The following is an 18306-nucleotide window of genomic DNA, read 5'->3' on the forward strand; positions in this document are numbered from 1 at the left end:
AGAGCTGATCTATTACATTTTAAGCGGCCGTACATAAGGGCTGCAGGTCATCATCAACTTGTCTTTTATGGTTGGATTATGAAGGCTGCTATTTTTTTTTTTAGAAGACAAATCATTGCTCTTCTTTGGGCTTCTATTGAAGGAATGTTGATCTCTTGGCATGTTGGCATGAACTAATTTTCAACTACAGCATCCAACAATAAATGAAATAATCTAATCGGATCTCCTTTGCGCAAAAAAATTCTTTATTGTGAATTCATTAAAATAGAAGCAAGGGCAGAGAAACATATCTGACGCGTTTCGAGTCTAGCGGACTCTTAATCATCTACAATTAAGAGTCCGCTAGACTCGAAACGCGTCAGATATTTTTTTATGCCCTTGCTTCTATTTTAATGAATTCACAATAAAGAATTTTTTTGCTTTTAATTCACTTTGCTGGATTGAAAAACCTTTCTCATCACTTTAATAAGCTGCTTGATGTCTCCCAAGCCTTATCCGTGCACAGTGGAGTGGATTGCACAATATACATATATTGGATGGAGTGAGATGTGCGCACAAACTTTCTTGTATCACTCTACAAAATGGCCAGAGTTGGTCTTCTTGGCTGTGCTCCTTGATATCCGTAGGGTATAGAAGCAGAAAAACGTAACTTGTGCAGAAAATAGATCATTGACCTGGTTTCCATTAGATTGAAAATTACGGACACCTTCTAACAGAGGCTAAATCCAAGTGTGAACCTAGCCAATTTAACAATGTATTTTAACAATACCTTTTATTTACGTGAATCTGTCATCGTAATTGATTTAAACACTTGGTCAATTTCTGAAAAGATTTTAAAAACAATAGAAATTGCATTTTCACACTGTGTACTATGGCAATTCTAGACTCATATTCCTTGTTCATTTAGGAAATCCACATGTACATTAGTAGTGATGGACTCAGACCCAATCTTTTATTTTGAGCCATTTAATGAGTTTGAGCAACCAGAAAGGGAGTAGGGCCAGCTGTGACATCACCATTGTGAATGGTGGTTCCTGTGATATCATCTGTGTATAGAGGTGTCATTGTAATCCTGCCTCTGATGATAATGAGGCTTCTGAAAACTCTACTTCCTGTCCTTTCAGGAAGGAGTCTAAAAGAAGGCACAGTGACAATTGTGAAAGATCTCTAAATTTAGAGATTAAATCTCCATTTATTAATTTTATATACATAGAATAGAAACGTGAATGCTGCTTGATGTGCTGGGGGACATTGTGAAGTATTGGTGCAGCATTTCAGCATTGGTGTATGGGCAATCTCAGGATTAGTGCAGCATTTCAGCATTGGTGTATGGGCAATCTCAGGATTAGTGCAGTATTTCAGCATTGGTGTATGGGCAATCTCTGGATTAGTGCAGCATTTCAGCATTGGTGTATGGGCAATCTCAGGATTAGTGCAGCATTTCAGTATTGGTTTATGGGCAATCTCCGGATTAGTGCAGCATTTCAGCATTCGTGTATGGGCAATCTCAGGATTAGTGCAGTATTTCAGCATTGGTGTATGGGCAATCTCTGCATTAGTGCAGCATTTCAGCATTGGTGTATGGGCAATCTCTGCATTAGTGCAGCATTTCAGCATTGGTATATGGGCAATCTCAGGATTAGTGCAGCATTTCAGCATTGGTGTATGGGCAATCTCTGGATTAGTGCAGCATTTCAGCATTGGTGTATGGGCAATCTCGGGATTAGTGCAGCATTTCAGCATTGGTGTATGGGCAATCTCGGGATTAGTGCAGCATTTCAGCATTGGTGTATGGGCAATCTCAGGATTAGTGCAGCATTTCAGCATTGGTGTATGGGCAATCTCGGGATTAGTGCAGCATTTCAGCATTGGTGTATGGGCAATCTCAGCATTAGTGCAGCATTTTTGCAGAATCTAATCACACAATGTATCACAGGCAGAATTGTGATATCTGCTTGTTCTGCAACAAATAATGTAATCACACCATGAAACCAGTGCAGAGACCTTGAAGTCCTTACTGCTCTATGGCAGACTTTGTCAAACTGACTGAAGTCCCAAGCCAATGGTGAACTGCTGGCGTCTGGCAGAATCATGAGCCGGTAATATTGTGATGCCCTTCACCCAGTCCTACAGCTGCTGTTCCCTGTGATCAGACTTCCAGGGCAGAGTGCGCCATTGTTTTTCAACTGCAACTGAATGAGATAAGGTGCGGCAGGATTGCAGTTTTATTTCCCTTGTCTTTGCTCTCCTACATTTCCACACTACTCATAGAAATATGGCAGATCGATGGCAAAAAAATGTGTGGTCCATCTTCTACTCCCTTGCATTGAGGCTCAGATATGTGACTGTGTAAAGAGAAGCAATGTACAACTGAGACGTGACTAGATGGAAATAAAATGTCATGTACTGTAATAATACGGCAAACTATAGTGTGCAAAAGCCACTTTGATTAGCGAGAATTAAATGAATTTGAAATAAGTAATTTTATATGAAGTTATTTTGACAGTGGAAATATACTGTGTTTAGCAGATTAACTTTACAATATTGTTACATCTACCTGTGGAAAGAGCAAAAAGTTGAATTTTTTCCACAACATTGTAACAATTGCTCAAAAATTCTTGTGGACATAAAATCACTGCAGTTGGGGGGAGCTCGCACTGGGGCTGTCCTGCTGGTAAGTCATGCGAGCCCTGCCCCCGATCAGCGCTGGCGTCACTGACCCCACCTTCACACGTATTAGTAATAAACAGGGTGTGAGAGCTGCGGCTGGCTGCTCACTTCCTCTTGATTACTTATATGTCCTAAGGTAGGGACACTGACACCGGTGCTGATTGGGCACAGGGCTCGCATGGCTTACCTGCAGGAGAGCCCCGGAAAGCAAGTCATGCGAGCCCCGGAACACAAGTGATGCGAGCCCTGCGCCCAATCAGCTCTGGCGTCACTGTCCCTGCCTTAGGACATATAAGTGAGAGGAAGTGAGCAGCCAGCCGCAGCTCTCACCCCTTTTATTATTTCTGTCCTAAACCAGGGACTGTGATGCCAGAGCTGATCAGGCACAGGGCTCGCATGACTTGCGTTCCCGGGGCTCTCCTGCAGGTAAGTCATGCGAGCCCTGTGCCCAATCAGCTCTGGCGTCACCGCAGCTCTCACCCCATTTATTTCTTATGTCCTAAACCAGGGACTGTGACACCAGAGCTGATCAGGCGCAGGGCTCGCATGACTTACCTGCAGGAGAGCCCCGGGAACGCGAGTACCGACACTGCTGGACCGGCACGGGAGGTGAGGATAAGTGTTTTTGTTTTAACGGGGCAAATATTCAGAGTGAGAATGGGTTATCCTAGTAGTGGACAACCCTTCTAAGAAAACGTGCAAATGGAAAGATGAATTTAGTACAAATAAAAAAAAACAACAAAATGCCAAAAACTTGACTAAAAACAGGCACAAATGCAATAATGAATCGGGCTCTGCCTGTTTTCTTGCCCATGACTCTATCATGTCCCTGCTTTATACGCAGCCTTCATACGGCCGCCATAGAGGTATATGAGCCCTCTCGTACCTCCGTATAGAGATTTTCTCTCTGGTTCTGAATAGAGCTGAGCAAAGTGTCCAACTGAGCCTGTATGGAAATGCCCAGAAGCTGTATGGCTCCATGCTAAAGAAGCCATAAAGTCTCCACACCTGTGTGCATGGCCAGAAATAAGCCCCAAAATGACATTAGTAGGCCTTGGTATTGGGGATTGATGTCTGCACACACATATAAATGACTATGGCGCATGTCTGCCTTGTGCTGCGTCTCCCGTGCTGTCGCTCATCAGAATGCGTTGCTGCTCCTACCGCTTGTCTTTGCCCTTTTCCGTGTCACTGCTATTTTTTCCCCAACATGCAGTCTTGATGAAAGAAGACTTTTAGTGCGTGATGCTTTTACAAGTAGACGGTTGCTGGCAGGAGTGTCAAACCTCACAGATCTGCCGGAGTGTCGAGAATCTCATAATGTCATCTTTTATTTAGCTAAAACATTCCTTCTCTCAAACAACTTCCTGTCCCCCTTCTTAATGTGAAACTCAGGATTGAGGTGGGGGAGGGGGTAATAAAAAATAAAAAAAAATCCCCACCCTGCCAATGGATCCTAATAACTGAGTAATAGCACTATAGAGAAATGTAAAGGGGGGTTTCTGTAAAGTATATAATAAGTTTTTCAACTTTGTGCATCAATTCTTCACCATTTTTAAGATCTCTGCTTATTGTGAGTGAATAGAAACATTGTTATTTACATCCAAAAACTGAAAACTCTTCCAGACCTAATAGAGGCGTCTCTGCAGTTGTGCCCAGGGTAGGCTCTTCTCTCTGCAGTTGTACCCAGGGTAGGCTCTTCTCTCTGCAGTTGTACCCAGGGTAGGCTCTTCTCTCTGCAGTTGTGCCCAGGGTAGGCTCTTCTCTCTGCAGTTGTACCCAGGGTAGGCTCTTCTCTCTGCAGTTGTGCCCAGGGTAGGCTCTTCTCTCTGCAGTTGTGCCCAGGGTAGGCTCTTCTCTCTGCAGTTGTGCCCAGGGTAGGCTCTTCTCTCTGCAGTTGTGCCCAGGGTAGGCTCTTCTCTCTGCAGTTGTACCCAGGGTAGGCTCTTCTCTCTGCAGTTGTACCCAGGGTAGGCTCTTCTCTCTGCAGTTGTACCCAGGGTAGGCTCTTCTCTCTGCAGTTGTGCCCAGGGTAGGCTCTTCTCTCTGCAGTTGTACCCAGGGTAGGCTCTTCTCTCTGCAGTTGTACCCAGGGTAGGCTCTTCTCTCTGCAGTTGTACCCAGGGTAGGCTCTTCTCTCTGCAGTTGTACCCGGTGTTGGCTCTTCTCTCTGCAGTTGTACCCGGTGTTGGCTCTTCTCTCTGCAGTTGTACCCGGTGTTGGCTCTTCTCTCTGCAGTTGTACCCGGTGTTGGCTCTTCCGCTAAGTCCTTATCTATCTCTGGAGTCCAGGGTGTTTACCTGGGGAGGATTGGCCAGACCCAGTACTGGATAGCAATCTGTCTGTATGAGATTTGTGTGTGAATGAGCTCTCACACTCTTTAAAGAACACATTCACTATCTACAGGCAATGGGGAAAAAAAAGGCCGTGATATATTGAATGATCCTGCATGGCTATAGGAAACTTAGATCTGCAAGATAAGCAAATGTTGAAGCTTATTATATGATGTTACCTGTTAACACTTGCCAGAAGAACTGACTCAAGTTCAGGGGTCTTGCTCTGCATGTGTGAACTGATGGTCCCAATAAAATGAGCACAAGCTGCCATAGAAACACTAAAGTTGTCTTTTGATAATTATCACCCGCTAGAGAGAGTTTTTCCTTGAAGTGACTTTTTGGAGAGGTTATTTATTTTTATGTAAAAATATATATTTTTTAATTTTTTTTAAATAAGGCTATTTTTATATTGCAGTTTTGCTACATGTCAATGGCTCCATCATTCGGGCTTCCATCTGAATCCCTGAAGAACTGCTTTTAGGCGAAACCCCCAACAGGTCCTTTTGACTTTCATAAGGCAGACGGAGTCCCTTTGTGCTCAGTCTGACCACCTTGTCAGCAGTGTCTGTCTTGAAGCCGACACAAATGCGGATTGAACCATGCTTTAGTGCCCACCTCAGAAAGGTGGACACTGCCATAACTGCGGCCAGGCAGGGCACAAGGTGACTCCGTCTGCCTCGTGAAAGTGAAAGGCCCTGTTGGAGGTTCCTCCCAAATCCTAGTTTTCCAAGTTTCAGGCAGAAACCCCGGCAGCGGGCACTAATGTTTGTGGTGCCAAATGCACAGTGTGCTCATAGCCTTGGAAAGCAGCCATGTTTTAGTAATACTGTGCAACCTCTTTTAAACCGAATTTGTAATATATATTTACTCATTTCATTTCCAGCATATCTGATGTGCAAAATCTAAAACCTCGCCCTTGTAATCAAACAGGAAGGCTGCGGACGATCTGCTGCCCTATTTCTGTTGATAAAGATAAGTGTACACCCAGCAAAAATCACATAAATACTTGACGATGGGCCTTGGGACTGTTTCTTTTTAGACTCTTTCTGTTATTTATATTGTTCTTTCTATCAAATATTCTTCAGACATAAATTGTCAATTGCGAGGTCATTTAGACGTTGTTGCAAGTGATTATTTACCGTAGATCAGTGAGAAAGTGTCCAACAACCTTACTCTAAAAAATAGTCTGACATCGTGAAGCGTTTTGTGATGGCTAAGTAAATTACGTGGTTACGATTTCTCACTGTTTGTGATGGATCTGGATTTATTTAACCTTCTGTTCTAAAAGGGTTTTCAGAGTAATAATAAGTTCAGATATTTGGATTACGGTCGATATCCCATAATAAGTGTTCATTGGAAATTCTTTTAATTTCATGAAGTTAGTATGCTGTATAACAGAGCACTAATTAATTGGTAGCACATAAGTGGTTGCTGGTAATTTTTGGACCAGATGTTGCAGTGATCACTAGTAATTTTTGGACCAGTGGTTGCAGTGATCACTAGTAATTTTTGGACCAGTGGTTGCAGTGATCACTAGTAATTTTTGGACCAGTGGTTGCAGTGATCACTAGTAATTTTTGGACCAGTGGTTGCAGTGATCACTAGTAATTTTTGGACCAGTGGTTGCAGTGATCACTAGTAATTTTTGGACCACTGGTTGCAGTGATAATCACTCTTCTCCTTTGGACACTATATGAATGATTAATATCTAATAGCAATCCAGCATTACTATTCTCCTTGTCATCCCAGCAGACTCTAGCAGCGGCTGCACTTATTGGATAGCAGGGACATGCCTCCAAGGAGTCACACCTACTTGTAAATATGCACTTTTGTCAATTGTTTCTGCCTATGGCATGTATGGATAAAGCTTTAGTAGCACACATGCGTGTTTCCTCACTTTCTATGCATTGCACGGTGTAGATGCGGGTCATGGAGCTGCACCTTCTCCACACCATGCAATGTGCACTTGCTGATGATCACTCGCCAGCTGTAATCAGCCAGAGTTATGCAGGTTGTGTAGTAACATGTAAGTGATCGCCCTCTTCACATTTTTATTGCTGTTGAAACCTGCATGGTACAAGTTGTCATTTCTTAGCAATGTGCAAGAGGCGAGTCAACATCCTCGTAACATTTCGCACGGCTTTCATGGAAGTCGTCGTTCACATATTTTAGTTTTTCTATTCACAAAATCCATAAAGGCACAATGTGAGAATCACTGCTTGCTTATAAAGGCTCATACTGTAAAAAGGACTGAATCGTCATTCCTGGGGTTATAAATCATCCAGTGTGTGTATGTATATATGTATATAGATAGATAGATAGCTATATTATTATATTATGCTCAAAGGTATATAATTCCCCTACTGCAATCTGTAATTCAGGCATGTGCCCTAAGACTCTGTTCACAGCTAGGGTTGCCAACTTGACTTTTTATTTTTTCCAGACAGCGTTTCAAAAAATCGCGGACAGCCAATATCTTTTATGAACACATTGGAAAACCATAATAAATCATTATGATTATCAGTGATGTGTGTCTCCAGCCCATAATTGTGGTATGAAGACATCAACTGCATTTACTGTAAACTGATGATAATTAAGCTATGTGCCCACGATGCAGAAATGCTCCGGATTTTTCCTGAGCGTTTCTGCATCTCCCTGGCAGAAAAAAAACGCATACGGATTGTACATGCGGGTTGTACATGCGTTTTTCCTGCCAGGGACAAGCGGATGTGAAGCGTTCTTCACTTGCATTTCCGCATGCGGGTTGACAAGCGCTTTCCAACTTGGTCACACTATATAAATCCCTGCAAATGGCATGGATTTATATAGTGTGGCCTAAAGAATGTTTAAAAATAAAAAAATAAATCTATACTTACGGTACCTTCTGATGGCCCCCGGAGTCTTGCTTCGCTCCGTCCTGGCTTGCCGGAAGCTCGTGGTGCACTGAAGGACCTGCCGTCACATGACTAAATGACGTCCGTGCAGGTCCTTCAGTCCACCGCGATCTGCCGGCAAGGGAGGACAAGCGCAGTGGGGGCCGTCAGAAGGTAAATATGATATTTATTTTTTATTTTATTCTTTTTTTCACAGTTTTTATGGTACCTGGGTCCGGAGGAGAGTCTCCTGTCCTCCACACCCGGGTACCATCCGCACATTGAAACGCATGGATTCTGCATGTACAGATGCAGTGATGCGTAATCCATGCGTTCCAATGCAAGTCAGTGGCGGCGAAAACGCAGCACTTCCGCAAAATAATTGGTAGTGCTGCGTTTTTTCCGCAATGATAATCCGCAGCGGAAATTTCCGCAGCATGTGCACAGCACATGAGGATTATAATTTGAGGACATGGCAGGCCTTCTACCAAGCGTTTCTTAAGTGTTTCTGCAGCGTTTTTTCCGCTACGGAAACACTTAAAAAACGCACCGTGGGCACACAGCCTTTCAGTCAAAATAATTTGGATAGGCTTCTTCAGCTTCAAAAAAAAAAATCACGGATATCTTAAAAAAATGTTATGGACAGGGTTAAAAAGTGACTAATTTTTACGGACCGTCCTGGAATTTCTGGCCGGTCGGCCACCCTGTTCACAACACATTAAGTATATGTGTGCATGTATGTGCTAATTATTCATTTCTCCTTTTGTGAGTCCTAGAGAATCGCTATTCCTCTTCTTTCACAATCCTCTCCCAAGCTGTAAGTCAAATGTCTGTAGCAGGAGCCCCCTGTGCCTCTTGGGGCTCGTTCACACATCCGGACAGCCCTCGGACCGATGTTATTCGGTGGGGCAGTGCAGATGACTGATTTTTTTGTTTTCATCGATCAAATTTGTGTGTGAAAAAAATCAGAGCATGCCCTGGTTTCTTCTGTAAAATGGATGCCATATGCAGACACAGTATAACATCCACTTTTCCAGTTACATTGCAATTCTGTAACATAGGAATCGATAAATGATTACTAGCTGCTGAGTAAAATACGGATTGTATGTGGACTGCACATAGATAAATTGTCCCACTCTCCTGGATGAAAGTGTCGGTTTTTTTATTTTACTGCGCCCGTGTGGCCCTCCCCGTATAGGACACCTCTGGTTGTTGTGGTGCACTACACCTCGGCCTTCTGTGCTGCTGTTGGGGGCAGACTTACTAATCGAAGACATTATTTATATTTCCCTCCCTGTACGGACAGTGGGCATGTTTTATTTCCTTCTCTATTCATTTCTAGCACATTGTTATAGTCCTCTCTTTCTGTAGAATTATTTCTCTACCATTTGTGTGACATTGTTGCCCTTTATTACTTCCTAGACTTTGTGTTTTCTTTCCTAGGTGTAAACCAGCGCAGGCATTTTTGGCAGTGGTCGGCTTGTTGATGCTAAGGTGTCTGATAAGTGAGGATTGCAATCTACTCCTAGGAACATATGTGCATATATCTACTGGCATATGTGAGTGCAGAGTGCCCTCTGTGCCGCTGGCATGGGCTCCGTCTGGAGCGGAGAGAAGCCCCCGCCGCCTGCTCTGTGGATGGAAGGCTGAGAGTGAGCTGTGATGCTGGGCTGCAATGAGCACTGCTGGACGTCACCACAGCGCTGAGGTGGACGCAGGGAACTTCAACCATTTTCTAGAGCGCTTGTTGATTATTCTCAAAGACTAAAATATCAACACAAATAATAATGACATGGTACATCAAGAATTTATATCTTAAATTCAAGCTTTGATTATTTTATTAACTCTCCCCCCCCCCCCCCGAAGGAAAACAACAAAAATGAAGAAAACAATAACAGAAGAACTAGAGGTTACGGAATAGGGACACGACCTTCAGTACATTTAAGCGGATACCATTTGGTGTCTTTTAATTGGGTTCTCAAACTGTCCCTAACGGTTGGAGACGGAGTGGGAATAAGGGACGACCAAGTCGTGAGAAATCTTCCTGTTAATCTTTCTTCATCAGTTAATGTTTCCAGCCACTCCATTTTGAATAAGAACATTATTTTAGTCTGTATCAGCGATTGGGATGGTATGTTCAGGTTCAACCAGTTATGTAGTATGCTTTTCCTGACCGCTGATGCCCGTAATACCAAAACTGCTTTTATATGTTTGTGGTAAAGCTTTCTGGCCCTCTTCTAGTAAATTGAAGATTGCCCACGGTGGTGTAAGTGGAAAAGTAATATGAAGAGTATTTTGTATTTTTATGTGGGTTTCATGCCACAAATCCTGTATCCTTGAGCAGCTCCAAAGGTGATGAAGCATGTCCGTGTTGGGTAGTCCACATTTTGAGCATGTATATGGTGGTGTAGGTGTCATTTTAGCCTGTTTTGCTGGAGTAATGTAAGCCCTATGGAGGATCAATAGAGCCATGTCTGTATAACTATTGTAAGGGATGAATTTTTTTTGTGACAATGTGGCATCCAAAAAATCTCTAATTTCAAACCCTGGGATATCCCTTTCCCATTTGGAGGGCCCAGTGTTCTTCCCCTCCCAGGACCAACGTTGGCGTAGTATAGAGTAAATGTTGCTTGTTGAGGCAATTTGTAGTCTCGAAGCTTTAAGAGAAATCTCCATGTTATTCATCTGAGCAGTTTTTTTTCTACCACTAATGTATTTTTGGGCTAAGCTACGTGCCTGGAGGAAGAGGAAGGGTCTCTGTCTGTAAGAAGGGAAACGTTGTGCTGCTGTTGTGAATGATATTTGAGAGAAATTTTGATCTAGCATATCGGCCGCCATGGTGCATCCCTGTTCTGCCAAAGATGCATAATGTGTAATTATTCATAAAATTCGGATTACCTAGGAATGGCTGGAAGGGAGAAGTAATCCCCGATCCTACACAAATTTTTCTCCCCTTCCTCCCTGTCAAAATAGTTTGCCACAGGACTGGGTGTTCTATGATATCATCAGGGATTTCATCATTTCTCAAGTGAATCAGGGCGGTTAGCGAAACCCGGGGTCTCAGCTGCTGTTCTAATTTCACATTAGCAAAGTGGGAGGTCCCGCCAATCCAGTCTACTATATTTCTGAAATTTGCAGCTAGATTGTATCTCCCAATATCTGGAAAATTAATTCCTCCCTCTCTCCTAGGTAATTGCAGCTTAAGTAAGCCTATACGTGTTCTACCTTTTTCACCCCATATGAATTTCCTAAATGTTGCATTTAAAATTTTTTGGTCTGATTGTGTCAATAGCAATGGAAGGGTTTGAAATAGGTATAATAACTTTGGGAATATAATCATTTTAATTAGGTAGCAACTGCCTGTATAGGACAGTGAGAAGTGTTTCCAAGAATTTAGAGTGCTGGCCAATGATGCAATATGTGGTTTAATGTTAGGCTGTGTGCCCACTATGCGTTTTTTAAGCGTTTCCGCAGCGGCAATTCCGCTGCAGAAACGCTTAAAAAACGCTTGGTAGAAGGTCTGCCATGTTCCCCAATGATAATCCGCATGTGCTCTGCACATGCTGCGGAAATTTCCGCTGCGGATTATCATTGCGGAAAAAAACGCAGCACTATCAATTATTTTGCGGAAGCTCGGCGTTTTCGCCGCCATTGACTTGCATTGGAACGCATGGAATCCGCATCACTGCACCTGTACATGCTGATTCCATGCTTTTCAATGTGCGGATGGTACCCGGGTTTGGTGAAGAGGAGACTCTCCTACGGACCTGGGTACCATAGTACCTGTAAAAAAAAGAATAAAATAAATATTATACTTGCGGTGACGTCATTTAGTCATGTGACGAGTCACGCGACCGCTGAGTCGGCAGGTCCTTTAGTCTACCGTGAGCTGCCGGCAAGCCAAGACAAGGACACCAGGGGCCATCAGAAGGTAAGTATAATATTTATTTTTTACCATTCTTTCGGTCACACTATATAAATCCATGCCGGTTGCATGGATTTACATTGCTCAAAAAAATAAACACTCAAATACCACAGCCTAGATCCGAATGAATGAATGAAATATTCTCATTGAATACTTTGTTCTGTACAAAGTTGACGGTGCTGACAACAAAATCACACAAAAATCATCAATGAAATCAAATTTATTAACCAATGGAGGCCTGATTTGGAGTCACCCCCAAAATTAAAGTGGAAAAACACACTACAGGCTGATCCAACTTTGATGTAATGTCCTTAAAACAAGTCAAAATGAGGCTCAGTATTGTGTGTGGCCTCCACGTGCCTGTATGACCTCCCTACAATGCCTGGGCATGGTCCTGATGAGGTTGCGGATGGTCTCCTGTGGGATCTCCTCCCAGACCTGGACTAAAGCATCCAACAACTCCTGGACAGTCTGGTGCAACGTGACGTTGGTGGATGGAGCAAGATATGATGTCCCAGATGTGCTCAATCGGATTCAGGTCTGGGGAATGGGCGGGCCAGTCCATAGCTTCAATGCCTTCGTCTTGCAGGAACTGCTGACACACTCCAGCCACATGAGGTCTGGCATTGTCCTGCATTAGGAGGAACCCAGGGCCAACCGCACCTGCATATGGTCTCACAAGGGGTCTGAGGATCTCATCTCGGTACCTAATGGCAGTCAGGCTACCTCTGGCGAGTATATGGAGGGCTGTGCGGCCCTCCAAAGAAATGCCACCCCACACCATTACTGACCCAATTCCAAACCGGTCATCCTGAAGTATGTTGCAGGCAGCAGATCGCTCTCCACGGTGTCTCCAGACTCTGTCACGTCTGTCACATGTGCTCAGTGTGAACCTGCTTTCATCTGTGAAAAGCACAGGGTGCCAGTGGTGATTTTGCCAATCCTGGTGTTCTGTGGCAAATGCCAAGCGTCCTGCACGGTGTTGGGCTGTGAGCACAACCCCCATCTGTGGATGTCGGGCCCTCATACCACCCTCATGGAGTCGGTTTCTAACTGTTTGTGCAGACACATGCACATTTGTGGCCTGCTGGAGGTCATTTTGCAGGGCTCTGGCAGTGCTCCTCCTGTTCCTCCTTGCTCAAAGGCAGAGGTAGTGGTCCTGCTGCTGGGTTGTTGCCCTTCTACGGCCCCCTCCACGTCTCCTGGTGTACTGGCCTGTCTCCTGGTAGCACCTCCAGCCTCTGGACACTACGCTGACAGACACCGCAAACCTTCTTGCCACAGCTCGCATTGATGTGCCATCCTGGATGAGCTGCACTACCTGAGCAACTTCTGTGGGTTGTAGAGTCCGTCTCATGCTACCACGAGTGTGAAAGCACAACCAGCATTCAAAAGTGACCAAAACATCAGCCAGAAAGCATTGGTACTGAGATGTGGTCTGTGGTCCCCACCTGCAGAACCACTCCTTTATTGAGGGTGTCTTGATAATTGCCAATAATTTCCATCTATTGTCTATTCCATTTGCACAACAGCATGTGAAATTGATTGTCAATCAGTGTTGCTTCCTAAGTGGACAGTTTGATTTCACAGAAGTTTGATTTACTTGGAGTTATATTCTGTTGTTTAAGTGTTCCCTTTATTTTTTTGAGCAGTGTATATAGTGTGACCAAGTTGACAAGCACTTTCCAAGTGATGCTAAAATTGCTTGGAAAGCGCTTAACAACCCGCATGTGGAAATGCATGTGAAGAACGCTTCACATCCGCTTGTCCCTGGCAGGAAAAACGCATGTACAATCCGCATGTACAATCCACATGCGTTTATTTCTGCCAGGGAAAAAATCCGGAGCATTTCTGCATCGTGGGCACATAGCCTTAATAGAATATAATTTGGCAGAAACTGCTGGAAGACGTATACGTAAATATTTAATGGATTCCACACTCCACTGTTAAGGGAAAGATTCGTCTGATATTCTACCCCAACAAAATAGTGCCAAAGCCTCTGATTTATTATAATTTACTTTGAAACCAGTATCATTCCGAAACAGGTCTATCATCTTCATTATGGCTGGGATGGCTTGAGTCGGGTTTGAAATGAATAGCTTTATGTCATCTGCGAAGGCTAATAACTTAACCGATGAATTACCCACTGTAAAACCTTGGAAGGTAGATGAGTTTTGTAAGGTTCTTATGTTCATGTATTATTGCAGAACAAGTGGTCTGCACCAAAACACAAGACTAATGCACGTCTATGGGTCTGTGAAAGAAATCAGACAGCACCCGGAAGCTCTACGAGTGCGGAGTCCATTTCTCACTGACTGATAGAAGCCTTAAAAAACCTGACGGTAAAACTGACCAAACTGATGAATATCATCTGATCCTAAACACGGATGAAAATCTGATCCTAAACACTGATGAAAGTGATCGCCTTTGACATATGAGAAAAATAACAGATGACTGAGTCCATAGGCTGCATTCACACAGCCATGAATAGTCTTACATCTATAAGAAAGGACAGCTTTTCATCCGCGTGGCATCAGTTTTGCCATCTGTTTATTCCTCATCCGTTCTTGAAACCTGCAGCAGTTAGCCTGCAAAATCTTTATTTATTCATTGACTTCACAACGGATCAATTAACAATGGATGCAGCTCACAAATACAAAGTCTGTCTTCTGTGTTTCATCCATTTAATGAAGGATCCCCATAGACTCTAATGGCAGTCTGATCCGAGAAACACATGAGAAGGGGACATGCTCAGAGTCTCACGGATCGGGGACACGGACCCCTTTTTATAACTGATGTGTGTATGGATCGCTGAAACTCTATGGGGCAGTGTGCTGTCCGAGGGGAAAAAATGTGCCGCTCATGGACGTGTCCAACGTCTAAGAGCCACTTCTGGCTGCTCTCGTTTATAAAAGGGGAGTCCGAAATAAAGGACTCCTCCCTGTGATGATGCCAATTTGCAATAATGAACTTGACAGATAGGAATATGAAGCTGGGAGCCTGGTAGGACACATTTTCTGGATTATTTGTCACTGTTTAGTAGACAAATCCTGGTCTGTTTATTTTCAAGGTGTGAGGGGTGGTGGGCTGGGGGCTTTGTGTTTGTCCACCTGTGTAGTACATTGCTGCGATCTGATTCTTGCATGGCTAATGTGGGAACACAGGAATGCCATTGTCTTTCATGTGATGTGCCGCTCCTGACACTATGGCAGCAGTTTTGTGACAATTGCCAATTGGGGTAAGCTAATTCTGACTTTGGAAGCTGTACCCAGATGTCCACACTTTATACACTCTACATGTGCAACCATTGCAGGAATTTTTTCTACAGTAATGGCCAACTAACGCCAGTCACATATGTGACCTTGGTGCGATTGGCAAATGTGTGTCAATAGTTACTGTGTAGTGCAAGCCTTAAAGGGAACCTGTCAGCTTGGAAATTGTGTACAATAATGGTTCCCTGATCATTTATCTAAATGGGCCCCAAGTCTGCAACAGTCCAGAGTATCTGCTGCTTGTTGGCAATGTTCACATGGCAGTGTTTTGGTCACTATTTTACATTAGTATTTGTGAGCAGGCTTGGACTGGCTCACAGGAGAATGGGAGAATCCTCCGGTGGGCCATCACCCCCGTATACGAGCAGTACTTGGCATAATATACTTGAATCGCTATGTGCAGACAAAGGTGGCATCTTATTCATGTAACAATCTACCCAGTTCATTGTTATATAAATCTGTGATTGAGGATAATGTCACATTTGCATGTAGCTGAAAAGTGGGGCCCTGGAGTTGGTTACTGGTGGCCCTTGGCATCCCAGTCCAACACTGTGAGCCAGAACCAAAATAAGTGAACGCCTTCCAGGGTAATTTTTTGCTCTGTAGTTCCCATTTCTGATTTTGGCTTATAATAACTACAGACCAGACTACAGTATTGCGGTCAGAAAGTGGTCACGGGAGAAGATTTATGTATGAGATAATCTGCCCACATACAGGCTGAGGAATGCCATGCAGAATGTGAGATCATCTGCACACATGCGGAATGTGAGATCATCTGCATAAATGCGGAAGATCAACTTTCCTCTTTAGTCTCCAAATCACACCTCACCACCTGTAAACTTGACCTAATCCCGTCCCATCTCATCCCAAACCTTACCACTATCTTCATCCCAGTCCTAGCCCACCTCTTCAACCTGTCACTAACAGCTGGTGTCTTCCCCTCATGCTTCAAACATGCCTCAATCACAGCCATCCTCAAAAAGCCATCCCTTGACCCATCCTCTCTGTCTAGCTATCGCCCCATATCACTTCTCCCCTATGCCTCAAAACTACTGGAACAACACGTCCTTTCTGAGCTGTCCTCCTACCTCTCCTCCTGCTCCCTCTTCGACCGCCTACAATCTGGTTTCTGACCACACCATTCTACTGAAACTGCACTGACTAAAGTCACCAACGACCTACTAACCGCCAAATCTAAGCGACACTACTCTGTCCTACTCATCCTAGACTTGTCATCTGCCTTCGACAAAGTGGACCATTCCCTGTTACTTAAAACTCTCTCATCTCTCGGCATCACAGACTTGGCCCTATCCTGGATCTCCTCATACCTAACAGACAGGACATTCAGTGTCTCCCACTCACAGACCACCTCCTCATCTCGCCCCCTATCTGTCGGTGTCCCCCAAGGTTCAGTTCTAGGACCCCTGCTCTTCTCCATCTACACCTTCTGCCTGGGACTGCTCATAGAGTCTCATGGCTTTCAGTATCGCCTCTATGCTGATGACACGCAGATCTACCTCTCTGGACCCGATATCACCTCCTTACTAACCAAAATCCCACAATGTCTGTCTGCTATTTCATCCTTCTTCTCTGCTAGATTTCTAAAACTTAACATGGACAAAACAGAATTCATCGTCTTTCCACCTTCTCATTCAACCCCCCCCCCAACTGACCTATCTATCAATGTCAATGGCTGCCCACTCTCCCCAGTCCCTCAGGCTCGCTAACTTGAGGTAACCATGGACTCTGATCTCTCCTTCAAACCACATATCCAAGCCCTTTCCACTTCCTGCCGACTCCAACTCAAAAATATCTTCCGGATCTGCACATTCCTCAACCATGAATCTGCAAAAACACTAGTGCACGCCCTCATAATCTCCCGCCTTGACTACTGCAACCTCCTGCTCTGTGGCCTCCCTTCCAACACTCTCGCACCCCTCCAATCCATCCTAAACTCTGCTGCCCGACTAATCCACCTGTCCCCCCGCTATTCCCCGGCCTCTCCTTTCTGTTAATCTCTTCACTGGCTCCCCATTGCCCAGAGACTCCAGTTCAAAACCCTAACCATGACATACAAAGCCATTCACAACCTGTCTCCTCCATATATCTCAGACCTAGTCTCCCGCTACATACTCGCACGCAACCTTCGATCCTCACAAGATCTCCTTCTCTACTCCCCTCTAATCTCCTCCTCCCACAATCGCATACAAGATTTCTCCCGTGCTTCCCCCCTACTCTGGAACTCTCTACCCCAACACTTCAGACTCTCGTCGACCGTGGAAACCTTCAAAAAGAGCCTGAAGACCCACCTCTTCCGACAAGCCTACAACCTGCAGTAACCACTGCTCCACGACCAGCTCTACTTTCACCTACTGTATCCTCACCCATCCCTTCTAGACTGTGAGCCCTCACGGGCAGGGTCCTCGCTCCTCCTGTACCAGTCGCCGTCACATTGTGTTCAACATTATTGTAATTGTTCTTGTATGTATACCCCCTTTTCACATGTAAAGTGCCATGGAATAAATGGCGCTATAATAATAATGTGAGGTCATCTGCGCACATGCGGAATGTGAGGTCATCTGCGCACATGCGGAATGTGAGGTCATCTGCGCACATGCGGAATGTGAGGTCATCTGCGCACATGCCAGATGAGGAATGCAATGCAGAATGTGAGATCATGTCCTTAGTGAAAGCATTGGAGGCTATCGGCTGGCAGTGTTTTATGACTAAGTGATTTGTAATTTCCTCGTCACCTCTTGGAGGGATGGTTCATTGATGTAGAAATGTGTTTGTTGGCTCAGCCCAGACATGTTCTCATTGCCTCCAGCACTGTCTGTACATAGATACACTACTATGTGAGGCCAGGGACACTGATTCCACAGATCAATCTTTAGGTCTGCTGTAATATGTGGCTGTGACTGAACTACACAAATATTCAGAACCTGATAGTCAGTAGTTCACCCTCAGAATGTACATCCTTCTTCACCAAGTTCTGTCCCTTCTGTCATTACTGTATGTTTTGTATTATTTTTTAAGGCAACCTGTCATGGTGAACATACAGTTCAGTCTGCATTCTCAGCATTATGGAGCTGGAGAAGCTGAGCAGATCGGAGGGAAAATATTCAGTACAACTTTGTACTTTATTAATTTAAATCCCTGCTTATTCTGGCTTACCATTCAAGTAAGTGGTTTACTTAAAGGGGTGATCCAGTACTATATTATGTTTTTAC

General features: G+C 44.3%; 1 protein-coding gene across 3 annotated transcripts in view; it reads left to right on the forward strand.

The window, feature by feature from the left end:
- RAPH1 (Ras association (RalGDS/AF-6) and pleckstrin homology domains 1) overlaps window positions 1–18306 on the forward strand; it is a 177060-nt gene that overhangs the window by 11575 nt on the left and 147179 nt on the right. Inside the window, exon 1 of one of the 3 annotated variants that reach the window (XM_073646405.1) lies at window positions 9383–9674. The exons of 1 other annotated variant lie outside the window; for it this stretch is intronic. In XM_073646405.1, the coding sequence (XP_073502506.1) occupies window positions 9672–9674 (3 nt within the window). In that variant the 5' untranslated portion in view covers window positions 9383–9671. Of the gene's footprint in view, window positions 1–9382; window positions 9675–18306 lie in introns of those variants that run through there. One more of the 3 variants, XM_073646407.1, reaches the window with a different exon arrangement.

The sequence above is a fragment of the Phyllobates terribilis genome, unplaced genomic scaffold, assembly GCF_046119375.1.
Source record: "Phyllobates terribilis strain yellow unplaced genomic scaffold, ASM4611937v1 Scaffold_9__5_contigs__length_417890890, whole genome shotgun sequence".
Classification (NCBI taxonomy): Eukaryota; Metazoa; Chordata; class Amphibia; order Anura; family Dendrobatidae; genus Phyllobates; species Phyllobates terribilis.